The 19,418-nt window shown below is 43.0% G+C and overlaps 2 protein-coding genes across 4 annotated transcripts in view; both read left to right on the forward strand.

Moving 5' to 3' along the window:
- The window catches only part of LOC129384124 (uncharacterized), a 30,282-nt gene extending 20,019 nt beyond the window's left edge, over window positions 1-10,263 (forward strand). Inside the window, exon 3 of the mRNA XM_072284247.1 lies at window positions 6,147-10,263. Within this exon, the coding sequence (XP_072140348.1) occupies window positions 6,147-6,577 (431 nt within the window). The 3' untranslated portion in view covers window positions 6,578-10,263. The remainder of the gene's footprint in view (window positions 1-6,146) is intronic.
- LOC126528348 (zinc finger Y-chromosomal protein 1-like) overlaps window positions 6,603-19,418 on the forward strand; it is a 50,410-nt gene continuing 37,594 nt past the window's right edge. Inside the window, exons 1-4 of one of the 3 annotated variants that reach the window (XM_072284246.1) lie at window positions 6,603-6,693; window positions 13,400-13,540; window positions 14,861-15,543; window positions 18,387-18,938. The gene's annotated coding sequence lies outside the window, so the exon portion shown is untranslated. Of the gene's footprint in view, window positions 6,694-13,399; window positions 13,541-14,860; window positions 18,939-19,418 lie in introns of all 3 variants that reach the window. The other 2 variants (XM_072284245.1, XM_055069277.2) reach the window with 2 other exon arrangements.

Genomic DNA, 19,418 nt, shown 5'->3' on the forward strand with positions numbered 1-19,418 from the left:
CTGGAATTGACTGATACAGAGCTCCTAGAGGGTTGGAAAGAGCAACATGTCCCAAATGTGCTGTGAATTAAGATCCGACGAGATGACAAAGAATTCCGACAAAACACCTCATACTTACCTTTTGTACAAGCACATTGCCCAAACGCATCGAAACAGGCTATCAAAACAAATGTCAGACTGTACATTCCAAACCCATGGCGCTGTTTTAAGTGCCAAACATTCAGTCATGGCTCTCAGAGCTGCCGAGGCCATACCAACTACGCAAAGTACGCATCGCATGGCTACCCTGCTGACAACTGCAATGGCCGATGCCACTGTGCAAACTGTGTTATAGAACACCTGGCATATTCTCGCTCTTGTCCTTCATGGAATAAGGAAAAAGAAATCATCACGCTCAAAATAAAAGAAAGCATTTCTTTCAAAGAAGTGCAAAAACACCTCTCATTTGTAGGACCTCGTTTCACTGAAGTGGCATAGCGCACAACGGTTCTTGGCAACCATTAGGTCCGTGCAGAGTGAACCGGTGGTAGCACCACTTGTCCCCACTGCAGAATCAGCTAGTGCTGTTCCGCCACCCAGCAAGAAGAGCCAGCAGTCCTCTGGGCTTGCAGGCTTTAGGACTTCTAAGACCTCTGTTCTCACAGAAAAGCCTGAAACACCCATGAGCATACACTACGAGCAAGCATACAGGGCCTCAGTGGTGGTGATTGATACATCACCAAGGGTATTGGTGTCCCCGTTGCCGAAGGATCGGTGCAGCTCTCAGGAGCATGCTAAAAAAGACAAACCCTCCATCACGGAGCCCGGAAAGGGCCCTGTGGGCTAGCACAGCTTTCTCTTTTAAACACAGCTGCATCCAATCAGCAGCGGCTGAAATGGACAGTCCACTAGGTGGACTCTTACAGAATACTCCCCTAGGCTGATGTGCTTAGTCAGCATTTTGAGAGCATTTCTAGCTCTACCCACTACAGTTAAACCCCGACATAACGAAGTAGGTAAAATAGGCAATTTGTTTCGTTATATTGAAATTTTGTTGTATTGAAATTCAACCTTTTATGCAAATAAGTACAGTCGCCGATCAATTTATTCTTACATGGCAGAGGCTGCAGAATTTTGTGAGTCATCAGGCAATTGAAAAAAGCAAATTTGACTTAAAAAAGCAATTCATTTTCATGAATTTGGGAGTCGGCAACGAATGATACTGTTTCATGCCACATGGACGATGCCTTTACATCAGCGTTACAAGTTAAGTGAAGCCAGCCACGCCTTCGCTTGCACTCCACCCCTGCATCGCCCGCACTGGGACGACACTATCATAAAAAGCGCCGGCAGCAGGGAGCAAATGCTTCATCATTCCAATGAGTCTCCGAAACTCGAGATTACGCAACAACAAATACTAAATGCGCACGAAGACAGCTTACATGATGCCACGCCGTCTCGCACGCCCACTCATTGCACACATGGCAGATTACCTCTAAGTTACAGTAAGTGGCTGCGTATGCACTCAGCCGCTCTTACAACCATGCACCCACGGCCGATACGCAGGCCAGAAATCTGCGCCAACTTACCCCTCCTTCTCCCCCTCCACGCTGCCCCTCCTGTGTGCACTCGATCGCGTTACCGGGAGCGAGCTCCCCTCCCCGTCTTAACCTTTGCTCGTGCCAGAAGGCGGCACTCATGAAGCCACCATGTCTTGTCTTATCAGGGCCGCTCAGGATCTTATCCCACTTGGACTTTATGGGGAACATGATGCAGCTCCACTGCTGCGGTTGCTTTTGTGGCGCCACACGTGATTTGAGAGGTGGGTTTGCAAGCGGAGGCTTGTAATTCAATCTTTAGAACATTGGCCTCTCCCAAGCGGAGGCTTGTAATTCAATCATTTGACCATTGGCGCGTCTCCAGAAGATTCCATTTATTGTCTCGGCATTCCTTTGCTGCATAAGCGAAATTTCGTTATATTGAAATCACATACACACTTTGTTATATTGAGGTTTTAAATACAAGGTGTTCTATGGACAAGAGGGTATGAAAAGTTAAATACTTCGTGATATCGAGAATTTTGTTATATTGAAGTTCGTTATATCGAGATTTAACTGTAGTATTAAAGAGTGCAAGTATTGTTATTTGGTGTGTCTCTGTGAAGGTGTTTAATAATGTCATACATAACTCTGTTGGGACCGGAGCAGACCTCTGACATGCATTTAAGGATGCTTTTAGTTCAGCAAGTCTAATAGGCCGGTTAAAAGGTTCGTTAGAGTACATCTACGGTAGAGTGGCTTCCGTTTCTTTGTATTACAGAAAGCGCTCAAAATACAGTTGAACCCTTAAGGCAGTAGTGCTTCTCAGTAATTTTCACTAATGACATATTCTAGTATATCATCTATCCTTAATCTCTCTTTTGTATTCGTAGCATACTTCATTAGCCATTGCCATAATTTTATAACGCATGCATTTTACGCACTTTACAGCGACTGTTTTTAAGGCCCCTATACAGCCGTGTCACATCTACCGCTCACATTTCATCACTACATTGCTAGCTTATTAGCTCTAGCTTGGCACTCTTTGGCAACACTTGGCCCTTGCGCCAGAAAACACCAAATTCATAACTTTTTTAGCCATTCCTCGGCTTTTTTGGTGCAAGGAACGATAGCTAGTTGTAGCAGCTTTCTCTTCATGGGGGGTGGACCCACGCACCTCATACACCTTTTTATTCTTTAACTGTGGTAACACCTACATTAGTCATCGTAGACCTTCCCTAGTGCAGCAACACTCATGTTGCTGTAGTACTACTGTACGTACTGTACTGTACTGTACTGTACTGCGCAGTGTACTACTGCTCGCGTACAGCCTTTTGCGAAAATGCACGGGCTGCTCTGCGGCTTCACTCTAGATGTTTTTCACCCGGTGATGCAGTTGCTGTGGCGCTATTAGCAATAGAGACATGTGGACAGCAAGTAAGCTTTTTTTTTTCATTTCCGAGGGATTTGGAACTTATTGCATACAAAAGGAACCCCTTAAACTGGAATTTTGACAGTTGAACTTAAAGCAGGACACAGGGAGATGAACAAGGACATTCTTGAAATTCACCAGGATACTATATTCATATCCAATTAGCCCCTTCCATAGCACACTTTTGTCCCGAATACTGACCCAAAATATCTCAATTATTTTTAAAGACCCCAGTTGCCAACTGTTCTACTTGAATAAACTTGCTCCTGGTTGCAGTGCCCCACGGATTATGTACTACCATCTACCCGAGGCACGACAAAACCGCTGAGACGGAACCAGCTTGTCCATGGCATTGCTTGAAAATGAAAATTGTTGTCGACCAGCTATGCTTGTTCTTGGCCATTTTGCCAGAAACGTGTGGACAAACCCAGCTCGCCCATGGCATGGAAGGGGTTGAACTGCCTGCGGTCAGCCTAGTGGTCACAAGCAACATAGCTTGTATGCTTTTGACGAAGAGAACATGCGAAAACAGTGAGAGTGCAACCTTCTTTACACTTTTGTGATTAAACAGTAGGAGCAGAAAAACTTGTTTACAAACATATAAACAGACAATCACCTTTACATCTTTTCAGTGCATGCTTCAGTGGATTTTGTTGCTCGTTCATGTTCATTTTCTTTAATGTTCATGCTTTCCCTTGCAGAATGGGCTGCCACATTTGTGCCTAGAAGGCCACCAAGATTGTGCAAGGAAGATATGATTGCGTGCACCTTAGCAATGTTTCATCTGTGACTTTCCTTGTCACTCCTGTATTTTTTTTTTCTTTTTGCTCTTCAAGAGTGTCAGATGCCCTTGGACGTTTGTGTTTGGTTGCACCTGTAGCATGTGATCTGTCTATTTCCAAGCCAAACATGCATTGGTGCAGTCCCGCTTATTATTGCATGTTGTAAAAATTCTGCACTAATGCCCCCTCGTTTCCTTGTTGGACTAGTAGTTGGCCATTTTCGAAGTATAAGAATCTTTTTTGTAGAAGCTTGTGGCAAAATAGATTTAACTTTATTGATCATGTTTTGTCTATCTTGCTTGAGATAGATAGGTAAGCCACCTTGTGATGTCACTGATTCCTTATAGCATGTCAGGCTAGAAGCCCAGTGAAGTGGAAAGCAGCTGCATATTCTTCCTTGCAGTCGGCCATATCACAGGAGAGGGTTTGTCTTTTGTGTCGACACTCCTGCCTCAAAGTGTGAAATTAGGGTTTTGGTGTGAAATTTGGTTATGAATACTTGAGAACACAACTGCTTTAGAAGAATTCAACAAAATGAATTTGTCCTCAGATATGACTGTCTTCAAGTTTCTCGTATAAGCATATACCACAGTTGCAAAAATTCTAAAAGGTAATAATAAATTCTGTTAGCTATGCATGTGCTGATTTATTTTTAGAAATTGTCTGGCGAAGAACATAAACATCTGTGAAAGCACATCTGCATATCTAACATAACACTGTTACTAAAATTACTTATATATATTTAAGGAACTGTGTATAAAATGGAATAGCTCATTGTGCCTCGAAAGCATTTGTTAACTGATGCTTTCGTTTTTCTGGAATGTGATCTGTTAAGAATGCACCATAGAGTTGATTGTAAAATCCAACATTTGTACATTACAACCGAAGTTCTTGATCCAAATTCTGTGTTGAGCTGAAGAGTTCAGGGACTATGTACTTCATTACCATGGATCAATGTGTTTTGGTTAAGCAAAGTTACTTATGCTTTGTTTCATGAGGCTAGAGAGATATGTCATACTGCTTACATTCAACACCAAAAAGTAGCGCATCAAGTAATAAAAGAAAGATACTGGTGTGCATCATATAATTTGGTTCACCTAGACCTCGATGTAACAAAGTATTTAACTTTTCATAACTTATTGTCCCTAGAATACCCTGTATTTAAACCTCAATATAACAAAGTGTCTTTACACACAATTTCAATATAAAGAAATTTCACTGCTGCCGCTATGGAATACAAACACAACAAATGAAAACTTCCACGAACGCAGATGGTCAAACGATTGAATTCCAAGCGTCTGCTTGTGAGCGCTGCTCTCAAATTGCGTGCCCTCGACAAAAGCGACAAGAGCGTCATTACGATAAGATCTGATAAGACGTGCCGAGATGGCATGTCATCAAGTGGGCTGTCTTCCCACGCATTTAGTACTTCAGGTTGCATAATCTCCGAGTTTTGGAGACGTGTTGAAGGGAGAGGCAGACGAAGCATTCACTTCCCAATGCCGGCACTTGATGCAACAGCGTCGTCCCGCTGCGGGCGACGCTATCAACCGTGGGGCAGAGAAGGCCCGCAGGCGTGGCTGGCTTTTCTTCGTACCCCCGATGTGAAGATCTCATTGACATGGCATGAAACCATATCTTTTGTCACCCACTGTCAACAAAGTGAATTTCTTTTTCTAGTTCGAATTCCCTGTTCTGGATTGCCTCATAATTCGGAAAAGGTGACGACCCCTGTCCATAAGAAAAATCGGCCATTGCATACCAATCTGCATGAAAGGTCGAATTTTATGCAGTGAAATTTTGATATAACAAAGCTAATTGTCAGTTATGCCGACTGCGTCTTATTAAAGGTTTAACTGTATAACGTTAACTCTTGTACTTCTAACATTGCAAAACAAGATGTAATTATTACATGGAAGATGTTGCAGATCTGAACTTATTTGCCACGAAATGAGCGAGGTGTGATCTGTGACCAGTGGTCACAGCGCTCTGCTAACCTTTGCAACCAAAACACAGCATGTCACATATCGGAGGCACAAAGATGCACTCAGAATATGGGATTTTTGCATAGTTTAATGCCCACAAGTTGCAGTTCTCTTATGTGAACTAGTTATTCCATAGGAATCCTCCACAGTTATTCCGTAGAAATTCCATAGAACCTTTCCGGGATAAGAACAACTGCACTGCGAAATCCACATAATGACACTTCCGTGGCCGCACTGGTGGTGTAGCTTCTGCAGCACTGCCTGCAAAGTGGGAAACGGAGTTTTGATGAACACATTTTCAAGGCGTCTTCGGGTGTATCTTTAAGGAAGTCTCCCGTGATTTTTGTTGTTGTTGTTTTCTACTGCCAAACGCTTATGGTGCCTTTTTCTCTCTTTCCCACCCTCTCTCTCTCCCTGTGCTTCAACAAAGCCCACTGCTACAGCGGCATGCTTTGCACGGAAGCTGGTGTATCCCCTTCTCTAACTTTTGTCAAGGAAGAGATCGAGGATGATAGTGATTCGGAAGCTGGCTCCGACGTGCCGTGCGATGCCGACAGCTTCGCGAGCCACCAGGAGGCCAATGCAGTCGTTCCCTTTTCGAGGTTCGTGTGCGAGTCCTGCTGCACCAGCTTCGGAAAGAAAGAGCACTACCTGTCGCACATGTCGAAGCAGCATGCTGCCACTCAGTGCTCCCTGTGCAAGAGGAAGTTTGGGCGACAGCGGGACCTCACGCGCCACCTCAACACGAAGCATGGCACTGCCCAGGGCTTCCCTTGCCACCTCTGCCCGAGCATTTTCTCGCGCAAGAACAACCTGCTCGGGCACATTCGGAGTCGCCACAGCGGTGCAACCAAGCAATGATGCTGTGTGCTGCCTTCGCCAGGGATGCGGCAGCGCTACTCTGTGAGCGTAGCTGTGCAGAAGATGCAGCTGCAAAGGCGTGTTCACAAGTATGAACACATATTCTGAACCTGGAGGTTGGTCGGCATTGGCCACTTGTTTTTGAGATTGTTTAGTAATTCACTTTGTTACTGGACTTTCAATCCTAGGCTTCATGATGCCAGTTGGCATCATATACTGCACTTTACTGTCCCTGTTCTTACTTTACTTTACGGTCCCTTTGTCCCTGTAGGCACATTTGCGCTGTGAGTAAAGGTGCACTTTGCGAGAGTACTGCTGAAGCATAGTTGATGTGGCCTGCACGCTTAAAAAAAAGGAGTGCTCAGCCACTGGGTGTACATCGGTGCCATAGTCTTGCAGGAATGGTTGCTGTAAACATTTTCGAGCTTCAAATGCGTGGTCACTATTGCCATTGCTGTAGCTGTAGAAACTGATGCCATTCTTCATACTGAGCAGAACGAACCCATCTTGTAGTTTTCAGTTCTCAGTCGGCAAAATTAGGCTAAAAGCAATATGCAGGGAGTAAATATGTTGCCAGTAGTGCACTTCTCATGTTTTCCGACAAAATACTTCAGTGATGGAATTGTGGAGAAACACAAACAAAAAATGATGGCTGTGCAGTATTGGGAAGCAAGTTTATGTGCATGCATGCTTTTTGTGTATGTTTTGACTGACCTGCAAGTTTGTCTTAGGGGCATGTTACAGCTCGTCAATGGACTTTGTACAGTTCTTTCGTGGCTTGGTATAGGCCCACACTTAAGCGCCTCAACGACACACGGTTTGGCTACTTATAAGGCATCACTTCATGCTGCGAGAGGTATGAAGAGAGGCACGCTTCTGTGAACGTTAGCTCTAGCTAATACTGTGAATATTTCTGCATCGGGTGTAATGCTGTGCTGCTTGTCACCCATTTGCACTTTTGGCCAAACCGTGAGTTAGGCGGGAATTGGCGCGTGCAATACCCGATGTGAAAGAGACGCGTAGGTATTGCTCGTGCACATTGATGTCTTTCTGTCAGTGGAAAAGGCTGCTAAAATTCTCAGTGTTGTCTCATTCTCATGTTAGCGGTACTTCCATGTCTGTCATGCTGTGCTGTATATATTGCGAATCCAATGTGCCAAGCAGTTAAGCATTACTTCAAAAATCTAGTCAGACTTCTTTCTAATGAAGCAGTGCTTGAAGCAAAAGTTGTATCCATTGTACCAATTATTCGCATTAAAAGTACACACAGAAATCATCACTAAGAAATTCGCAATCAGGTTCAAGCAAAAGGGTACTGCTGCCCATGCATGTGCGAGCAATGCTGACTTTCCGAAATTCACAACTTCTAAGCTGGAGTCTCACTGCAAACACGTACCTTTGTCCTCACAATCTGATTTGCCTTTGAGTGAGATTGGTGAAAAATTTTGCTTTTGATGGCCACTGGCTGCCCTATCAAAAGTTCCCTCTCGTCAATGTCGTACTTGCCATGCTGTCCAGGCTTTTCGAGCGACAGTCAGTCTCTCCAAGTCGCTTCTTACAGTGCTTCAAGTTTGCACTAACTGCTACACTAAATGTTGTCACAGTGTTGTGTATCCAGTCAGCCACAAGTTGCTCTAATGTTAATGTTCAACCATACGAGGATTTGAAAAACCTTTTTTTCATTTGAAGAATGATGCCAGACACAGGTGGACCTCTACTTTCTTGCGCATAATTTTATGCACTTTTACAACACTAGTAGACACCTTTCTGTGCTTGTGCAGGCAAGGCTACAGGGGTTGTCATTCTCTGCTTATATTAGGGTGGTAAGTAGCCCAGACCGATTTAATATCGCTTCCAGTTTCAGCTTACCCATGACTGAAAACCAAAGCCGTCGGCAGGAACTTTCCAGTAGGATTGCCTGTTTGGCTGCATAACTAGCCAAGTAGAACTGTACGACAAGACACAGTATGTTACATAACACTGCTTTTATCTCACTTGTTTTGAGAGGAAAGGAAATACACATTTGAATGCTTAGTTCTTTTCAGACTGGGTGTTTCTGTGGTGTTGTGTCCTGTTTGGCTTAGGGATGCTGGAAATCACATGCTCTTAAAAGAAGAAATCTTTTGTTGTTCAGACTTCATGGCCGAGGTTACAAGTCTCGTTGCGCCATTGATCTATTGTAAACTTAATACGCAGCCCGAGAACGACCGCACATTTATGGTTAGACAGGAGAGGACAGGCACCACCATGTTCCTTGAGATGCTTGTTTTTTGAATGCACTTATAATTTCAACGTCATTAGGTTACAGCCTGAAACGGAAGTGAGCACTTATGCATACTTCTTTCTTTTTTTGTAAATGCCGAGAGCGATTACATGAAATTGTATTCTAAGGTTAGCACTTTAAGAGCACCAGTCAAACTTGGTGATATATCTAGCTGAGGTCTTAAACATGTGCTTCGGTTCCATAGCTTTGCCTGTGCAGCCATAGAAAGTTGCCTGTCAGTATAAAGGAAGATTTGATGAGGCACCAAGAGCAGGCATTAGGCTGACTTTTGTTGAGTTATCATTTTCGTGCTTATATTGTGAGTCCTTATCTTATACTAGCTTGGGGTTCTGTTCTCCGAACGTCTTTTTGTGTGTGTGTTTGAGGCAAAACGCAACAGATGGGTAGTGTGTGCTTCAAGCTATTTATTTATTTATTTATTTATTTATTTATTTCGTATTACCCTCAAGGCCAGGGATATTGAAGAGGGGAGTGGTAAGAACAGTATCAAAAGGTTACAAGAATGTAGCATGTTACAATAAAAAGAGGAAATAATTATTTCTGCTGTTATACAATGTTAGCTAAAGCACAAAGAGAAAGGCACATGAACTCAGGTCAGGGAAGCTCACTCACTAGACAGTAACAATGTTTGGTGAGTACAAAAATGGCTGTTACTTATACAGTATTAGCCATTGCTACTTTTAAAGCATTGTTATCGGTAAGAGTAATGATGTTGGCTCGTGCACACTGTTCTGCGTATTTCTTTCCAGCTCTTCAAGTTTTAGTTTCTTGTTGTGCTCTATTTATGTTTGTTTTCTTTCTGTAACTTTATACTTTGGCTTGCTATGCTGCTTTGGTGATGCAGAAGCTCACACTAGAATGGCATAGCCATGCCAGTGCAAACTTACGCATCTTCTGTCGTTCTTTCTGCAGTAACTTGTGTTGCCAAGACAGCAAACTAAACCAAAAATAGTGTGTCACAAGTTGACCCCCACTTTTGAAGGGTTGTTTGAAGGGTTTTGAAAGGTGGCTTCACGCCGTTGCTATGAGGTTGCAAAAAGTGGTACTCATATTAAACCTTTATAGACTTTACATGGTGTGTTACACAATGATCTCAGTATGGTGTGATATTGCTGTCACTTGTAGTGATCCTTAAAAAAATTTGCTTAGAAGTTTGCAAATTGTCTCCTCTAATAAATTTTGTACAAAAAGCACAATCTAGAACTGTTGCTATAGGTTGGCCTTGTGTGACCTCAGGCATGATGGCTGGATATCTTCTCTCTCCGAATCCTGTTATTCTTCATTTAAAGCATTGTGAAGTACTTTCACTGCTTCTTTTCTCATGTCAAGTATTTTGTCCTTGAGTTGCGAACTGCCTAGTAGCCAGGCATTAATATTATTAAACTATTTTAGCATGATGTAATCATTGACTGTTACAATTACAACTGCCTTGTGCATGTGCAGTTGAAGAAGAAACAATAATGGTAATTGTAGGCGGTAATACTGTGTTAAAGGGCTACGCCAGCTCAGGTATTAACATAAATGCCTGCCACATGATGTGTACTCAGTTGTGTTGGGTACTTTGCTTTTAAACTACTTCACACACCCTGCACACACACACACATGCACGCACGCATGTATGCACACACACACGCACACACACACACACACACACACACACACACACACACACACACACACACACACACACACACACACACACACACACACACAAAAGAGGAGGAAGTTGTTTGTTATTTCTAACGTGTGACAAGAGTACAATGATTGAGTACATTTAGACCAAAGTGAGATGTGTGTATAAAATTAAGGAGTCCGTTATAACATTCATTGCTTCTGGAAAGATGCCAGCTTCATCGAGAAATAACAGTAATTATGTTCTCCTAGCAACTGCTGTACACTATTCTCAAGGGACCTGAATTCTTTCCTTGAGAAGCTGCTTCTTGCTTTGCAGCTGTCTTTGAGCTATGGAGTTGGTGCGACTCCATACGATCTCAGTGTTAATGCTTGTTGCTTACTGTTGCTTCTTGCAAGCTGGCTATACTAAGCTGCTGGCCAGAATACATGCAGGCATCCAGAGTATACAAACATTGGTGCGTCAATCAATTTGAATATATGAGAGATTGAACATAAGTGTTGCTTTTGCAGGTGATTTTATGTAATTGCTGCTTGATAACACATTTGGGTTGCATGGAAACTTCAATATGCTTTACTATGACCAACATTGCATTTTTTTTGTTTCGGTGTAGCAGTCAAAGCGGCAGATGTCAAACAACTTGGTGTGTCAAATTTTAAATTTGCTTCACTGTGTCGAATTATTTGCTGCCCCAGTTATTTACTATGAAATGCTCGTTAACAGAGCTCCAACTCTAATTTATTGTGCTGGCATTTGTGTGCATCACTAAAGTGGAAATTTTTAAATTTTGAGAGCAGTTGCTCTCACTTTTCAGTGCTGTTTACCCCTTCCATAAACATGTGTCTGGTCTAAGCTAAACCACCCGTTAGTTTGACTTCGTCCACATTCGGCATGCTTCTTGTTTTTTTCCAGCTGTAGCTAGCATAAGAAGTGTTGTAGATTCGGGTTTCACAAGGACATCTGGGCTTTGCTGAGTGCGTGTGTGTAGAGGGCACTTACACTAGCATAGGTAACTGCCACACAGGTGGATACTAATCAGTGTTAAAGGAGCTAATGCAAGCCCAAAACACAGCACAGTCAACAAGCCTGCATCAGCATATATGAGTGGTTGGTGTGCAGGCAAAATAAGAGCAGAGAGATGGACAGTATATATACCTCGGTGAGTTGGGTATTCAAAAAGTAGTTTGCACATGAAGAACTCGTAACACCCTTTGGGGTACTAAGCAGCAGTCTAAAACTAGCTGTTTTAACAAATGCTGCTGGAAGAGCAAATCAGCCACTATTCCCATGTGAGGAGGCTCGGAAAGCCACAGAAGGTGAAAAAACGAACAGCAGGTGATACCACTATAATGACGTTCCCACGCTGGCTTGCCGTGACACTGTGGATTTCTGTAATGTCCCCTCAGGTGTAGCTAATTTTAATTGTTAATGAAGTACTAGATTTAAATATAAAATAGCAGTTCACTCAGCCAAGCAAGTCTTGAAAATCTTTCCCATGCCAGAAAGGGCCAGATGCGAGAAAGTACACTTATATTTGAAACGCTACACTGTTGTACTGATGCTAAGGTTTTGGCATCAAATTCAGGGATGGGAACTTTTGCCTTCATCCTTTCTAGTAATTATAGACCTCTTCCCACAAATGAACATGGGGTATTGAAAGAACACTTTGCCAGTCTATTATCATTTTGCTCTTCAGCGTCTTTTTAATGCTACGCATCCAGTACTGTCCTATCAATACTCCATACACGTCTCGGTAATGTGTTCAGGTCGTGCGCTTCTGTGAGGGAGAGGGCAGGTGGGTGCGCATCTTCTCCTCTAGCTCGGCCGTAGCTGTGCACCTGGTCTTGGAGGTAATCTGTGGTGGGTGCAAATGTTGGGGGAGCTGAGATGGTAGATCACTTTTGGCAGAAGGAGCGATGAAAAAACTATCATCGTCCTCTTCGCTCGAAGAACAAAGCTCTAGTGCATTGCTTTTACTCTCACTTTCACTGTCAGAATTGAGCAGGGGCTTCCTTTTGCACGTGCAACTCATGTGCAAGCTGTCAGTAGCAGACGCCATCGTTCGAAATCTGCCAAAAGGCACAAATCGTGAGTGACTACAAAAATGCGGTATTTGAATGTGGGCAAAGTGCTGCCATCTGTGTAGTAGAAAACAAAGACCACAATAAACATGCTGCTCCAGCACTGACGAAATGGCCGGCATCCACGTTGTAGGTAACGAAAACTTAATCATTGCGACGACCTTCCAGGTGCTGAAAAAGTACTGACACCTATGTAGTAAAACAAAAAAGAGCGAAATGTGTATTTCAAATGCTGGCACTGCAACCGACTATCTAGTATAATAAAGACTTAGTGCATGGGTCGAGTTCGTCCAAATCACTTTAAAAAATGGGATTATTGCTGTTGACGAGTGGAACTCGTCCAGAGAAAAATTAACCAGGATCGCATTGATGAGCTGTGCTTGTCCAGAACACTCGAGGAGTGAATGGCAAAGCTGCGGGAATTCAATGAACGACTCTGAGGCCACTGTAATTTCTCTCTCACCTTCGCTGCCTTTCGATCTGGTGCTCTCTCCTTCTTGCCACGTGCTCTCACCAAGTCCATCCAGAGCCTTTCTCAGAACACTTTTCAGAATACATGGCTGGCCTTTACTTTGGCCACGCCAGCTTTTACTCTGGCCACGCCATACCCGGCTTGTGTCGCAATGTGTGAAGAATGAACAGGAAAAGCATGTGGAGACGAGTATGTGATGTTTTTTTTAATGTGATTGGTGCCCTTAGGGTACTTTCTGCACTTTTAGGGGTCTGCCTTACTGTCTGGCTATCTATATATCTATCTATCTGTGTCTCTAGTTTTCTCGCCAACTTAGGTCAATGGGTAGGTAGTCCATGATGTGATAATGCAGGAATCGCAAACACACGGCCTGCAGAGCTCTCAAGTGTGGCCCCTGTAGGCCTGCTGAGAGCATGGCTCGGCACAGCTTGAAATCTGCCCTTGAAAAACAGGAAGAGTTTTTCCAGAAAACAACTCTTGACAAGCGATGACAGTGAGAGCAACTTTTGCTATTTCGCAGGTCATAATTAAATCTTCCAAACTGTGTGCAGAGGGCATCTTCATAGACGAGTGCCTGCTAGAAGTAGCAGATGCTGTTTGCCAAAGCAGGAAGAGATCGTTTGAGAAGATCAGTGTTTTTCAAAAATTGTTGTTCAATTAATTTAAAAACGGTGTTGTAAGACAAAAATAACAGATTATAGAATCGGTACTCCTAGCTGACACCGCACTTCTGTAAAATAGCAGGTAAAATAACCTTTTTTTCTTTCAGGAGCCTTCTGATAATTTACACTCAGTGCATCTTTTTGCTTTGGTGTAGCTTGGCAGGCTTGTGTGATTGATCTTATGGGTCATTTCTTGCGTGTTCTTGTCTCACAATACAGACTGCCATTTGTGTGCTCAATATCGTTTTGTCTGTGCTTTGTGCATTCTTGCTGGCTACTGTTTTTGCAAAAAACCACGAGCAGGAGGTCATGAATTCGATTCATGACTGCAGTGGCTGCATTTTGTATGGGAGTGAAGTGCAAAGAGGCTCATGCACAGTCGACAGCAAGAGTTTGTGGACCACACAAGCCCACGCCAAACTACCTCTCTGCACCACCTAGCGATGCAACACCTGCAGCAGCGTTGGGCTGGAAATGAGTCCTATGAGTCCTCTTGTTTTTTGTCGGTGCGTCAATATCCTTGTACGACATGGTGCTGTTCTACTTTCTCAACCTCGTCCACAGCCCAGTGATACGCACTGATATCAGCCCAGCGGCGTGCAACTTAAATTGGTTCCAATAATACTGCTGCAAAGACAGGAGCGCGTCACCATGGCTGCGGAAGAATGCATTGTATGAGAAAGAGAGAAACGGAAAAAAACCTGGTGCCAAGCAAGAACATTGACACACCATCAGACAGCAGAAGGGACACAGTTAAAGCCTAGCTCAGTGCCAGCTGACGCACCGGAAGCATTGCGGAGAGGTCGTTTGGCACACGCCTGCGTGGTCTGTAAACTTTTGCATTCAACTGTACTTTAACTTTGGTAGCTGGTACATGTTTTTAACCAGCTGGCAGAAACTTATTGGTAGCCCCCCGACTAGGTCTCTCATAGTGTGTGTGTCCTTCTGACGTTAACACCCCACGATTTTGTTTTTTCGGAAAAAGCAGCTCATGAACTTGTTGAGCAGGGTATTCGCAGGGTATTCTTTCTTTTTTTTCATTGGCCCTCCCCTTGTGTGACGAGGTGACAAAGATTTTGGATATTCATGAAGCAGTGCTAGAGCTAAAACAGGTCTTGCTGTCTTGCTAATTGTCGTGCTTTCCATTGCAGAACAAGTTGCTGCGGTCTTCCCAAGAGGCCTGCAGCATTGCATTGGAAGAATTGACGACTTGGCCAATGATGAAAAAATCTTTTACATGCTTTTGTTTGCTCATTATGGTTTTGTCTATGCTCTGTACACCCTTTGTGGTTACAGCTTGTGCAAAAGGCTCGAACGTGGTTGGGTAAACAAGAGAGTGCTGCATTTATTTGCTTTTCAATCTACTTTTTTTATTTTTTCAAGTCAGTTCTTTTGTGTCTAAACTGTTTGTGGCTTGCCATTTCTTTTTTTTTTTTTGCACTGTGTAAATGTTTCTTACGTTGTTCCCATCTTGTTTTGTTAGATCAGGAGCTGCTTAAATCCCAAGAGACATGGTAATTTTCTGAATTCAGCGAATGTTAAAATATAGAGCCACAGCCAACTGCAATGAAATTCCTCTTCAGATGCATTGGTTATAAATGACTAGTACGTCCTATCATGGTGCAGCTGATTGAGGGTTGGTAACTGTCTAATTTCTTTTATTAATAGCCCCTTTTGTAGTGTCTGAGAAGATTACGCAGGCTTCGGTGGCTAGATCCCAGAACACGGATTCCCATATCTTCCTCGTGCCGATTGCTCCACTTGATCTCGAGGTGTTACCCAGACACTGCGTTGTTGTCTCTCGGCCTTCCGGGTTCTGCATCATATTTGACAAGTATAATGTTGTTCTGTTTCTTATTTTATTTTTTCCCTTGCCCTTTATCAAAAGTATCTCTTTTTGCAATCTTTTTTATGAAGCATCTACTTATATTTCTAAAGGAAAATTTTTACAAAGGCTGCTTTGTGTCTACACTCTGTGAGACTAGGCTTTTTATGTGGTCCCAAATTTCGTTGGAGTTTGCCTTTAATGAGTGCCGTTTAATGGTGTGATGCGCTGCAATAAAATTGACAGTGCTAACTTATGTGCTATGCAAGACAAATACTTAAAACAAACAAAGTGGGCATGAAAATATTGCTGCTTGGTGTTAAAGGGGGCACTAGGCAATGACATAACAGAGGCCTTTCATGAAAATATTGTCAATATTGGCGATGTCGTAGCTTTTGTAATGTCGCATGCAACCATTTGGGACTCTGTTGAAGCAACAGTAAGCAAGCTCTGGGATACCTTGTAAGCTTTTTGCATGGCATTACCCCCCTTCTACTGCTTCCGGTTTTGTTACTGTGTAAAATGTCTAGAGCAGTGGCATCACACGCACGGCACGTTCGGTTCTTGAACGTGCCGAGACTAGCTTGAAAATGTATTGTACAGGTTATATGTGAATTTTGCCTTTAGGTGTGGCTTCAGAGCAGCGCGACTTTCACTTTATAGTGTGCCTTTATCGCATTCTGCCATATGCTGCCGTTATTTCCCCACCTAAAGCAAAATTAGCACATAGCCCAGGCTCTGCTTTTAAGGTGGGGGAGGAGGTGACTTCGAGGCTTAGGATTCTGGGTGAAAAACCTTGCCTTATAATCAAATAAATATGGTAATGTTTGTTTTATCTCAAGCCATATGAACCTGTCAAATGCATGGTGCTTAACTTCAATTATCTGCAGCGAATTGAGTGGAAAAATGTGTTGTTCTTTTTTGAGATTTTGTAAGGTTTAACATTTTCATGTGGGCTGCTTGGCACATTTTGTATGTCGATGTTTAACAGCACTAGAAAGACAAGCACATAAATAAAATGTGTGATGTACACAGACGCCACTGTGCTACTGATAATTTGTTGTGTTATTGGTTTACACAGATATCTGTCTAGCTCTTAATGGATAGTAAATTAATTATAATAAGGTGAGGTTCTAAAATAAAATTTCAAGGTTTGGAATGGATCTGTTGTACTGAGCATAGTAGTGCGACATGTCAACAAACTAAAGACGAAGAACAGCTAGTCATTGCTCAGTAAAATTCCTGCACCAGCTCCCTGTAATTTTGCCGGTTGTAGCAGCATATGGTCAATCATAAGTAATTGTGCGATAATGTGAATAAATTAGATATCAGTAAACAAAATTTGCAATGCACTACATTCGTTAGCAAGCCAACTCGGCTCTTTGTTTGGTGGTTGACAACAAATTGGAAGTCGCATAGCTTGAGGTGTAGATAAGATATCTGGAGAAGTGTAACTGGTTGTAAACTCCTGTCATCTTCCAAACTCTTGTCACTTTCTTCCCTTTTTATCTACATAAAGCTGCATTGCTCCTGGTCTATCATCTACTGTTCAGCAAACAGCCAAATTGGTGTCAGTGCACTGGGTGAACTAAAACAGATTTTTGTAAGAGACATTGTCGTGTTTTTAACGAATTGAACTTAAGAGGCATTCAGTCAGTCATTCAAGCATTGCAGTCAGTAATTAATTTTGTCAGTGTTTATACAAGGAAATAGCCAGAATAAGGGATCTCCCTAGCAGTAGTGAAAGAAGGCGCTAGTAGTTTATTGTAAAGCAGTAAGAAGGGCAATGTTGGTGGCAGTGAGCTTGATATGGATTACAGAGAGAAGCAGGTAGTGTGATCTAGGGACCATGTGACATCTGGGGAGGGTACAGTGGTGATGCTTGCACGTGCAAGTTACAATGGCAAGTTGAATATTACCATTCAAGAGCCTTAATGATGGTAGAAAAGCACTTGGTATGCTTTTGCACATGAGGGCTTTGTGCCCCTCAACTTGGGACAACTGCCACCACAGCTCAATTAATATAGCATTGTATGCATTGATGCTTGAAGTTTATTGAAAGTGAGATGTAATATAAACACTGCTTGCTTTGGTTCAGTTCCAGGTCATTCTTATGAGGATGAATATATTGTTCTGGGTATGCGTTAATAGAAAAAAATACTTGCGCACTTTGCCCTGAGTTTTTGAACAAAGCTTCATTTAGTGTGCGTATGGCTTTTGCTCCATGTCGTCTGCTACAGCTGTCAAACAGAAGTACCTCGAGCATCCTTTGCTAGGGGCGCCTCACTGTATTGGTGCTCACTGCCTGTAGAGGATGTTGTGTTTCATTAGTGCTGCTGACCAGTAAACATGGTTGAGAAGTGCACTTGAACATTGTCATATCTGATATTCATCATAAGCATATATTTGTTGCATGCTGATATTAACAACACACATTTTTATGTTTACTTAAGTATGCTTGATAATTTGTTATGTCCATGTTTGTTATACTAAGGTTTGGTTTTATTTGTAATGAAACATGCTTGCTAATTGCTAGTAGGACTGCAATTGGGGCCAGCTGGTTATACATTGCGTTGGATGAATGCACTGTTTTCTTTAAGAGTGCAAACTGTGTGAACGCCACAGAGAGCTCAAACACTTTGTGGTTTGTGGTCTGTTCCAGTTTAAAGTTGTTAATATGCAAAACAACATGTCTATCCATTCCTATGCATTGATATTGTTGTAATAAGGGTCAGTAGTACTTAGCTCTTTATTCAAGGTCTGTAGTGTTTTTTTTTTTAACCTTTTGTCAGTCTTGGCACAACACATTGACAGTGTTCCTTTCCTCTCTCTCCCCACATGCCTCAACAAAGCCGACTGGCACAGCAACCACCTCGAAGCATGGGCTGCCACAGGCGTGGCTGCAAGCCAACCTGTAGACAGTGGCAGGCCCTCGGAAGCTGACAGGACCGACGCCTTGATGTGCAGCCATTGTGGCTTCATGAGCTACAGCGAAGCTGGCCTTGTGGAGCATCAGCGAGTCCTCCACACAGGGCCTCTCCTTGACCCAGTGGCAGGTTACCGGTGCCAGTTTTGCCCATGCTCGTTCTCGCACCGCGACCGCCTGCTGTGCCACCTGGAGAAGCACACCGGCTTGGGTTTCCTGCGCTGCTTTGTGTGTGGAAAGAAATTCTCGAGTATGAACCACCTGGTGCGCCACGTCAAGACGACGCACAGCAGAGTCGAGCGCTTCCCCTGCCACCTGTGCCCGAGCAAGTTCTCGCGCAAGGATACCCTTGTTGCGCACATTCGGAAGCACCAGATCGACATTGCCAAGCATTGATATGGTGGACTAGAGCCATGTTTCACGAAAATGCATCAGCTGAGCATGGTGAGCAGTGCAAATGACAGGACAAAATGGTGAGGTAAACAATGAGACGTGTGTTTTTTTTATTTCCTATCTTGTTGTCTGTGTTGTTTGCCATGCTAAACAATAGTGCACTGGCCCAGCTTCGAACTCTCATATTGCTAGCATTGTGTTTGAGGGTGTTGAAATGGCATAGTTCTCAATTTAATCAAATGTGAATGTTGGAAAGAAGTTGGTTTCAGTATCAGATTGAACATAGAATATGTCCTTGTGGGAAAGGAACAGATTACCTTGCCTGAGCTGTCATGGTGACATCCACCAGAAAAACAAAAGTTTGTTTGTGTAAATTGAGATAATAAATCTGCCTGTTGTCTAACGATGAAACATCTGTGGTTAAGGACGAATTTTATGCCTCTGCCAAGTAGACACTTTCAAAAGTCCTTTGAACCAAATGGCATTTTTTATATCTTTTTTCAAGGTGCTTTTGCAGTGGTACAAATTTATCTAAGACAACACAGTAGCTGTATTCTAAAGGATC

Source organism: Dermacentor andersoni, chromosome 9 (genome assembly GCF_023375885.2).
Source record: "Dermacentor andersoni chromosome 9, qqDerAnde1_hic_scaffold, whole genome shotgun sequence".
NCBI classification, from domain to species: domain Eukaryota; kingdom Metazoa; phylum Arthropoda; class Arachnida; order Ixodida; family Ixodidae; genus Dermacentor; species Dermacentor andersoni.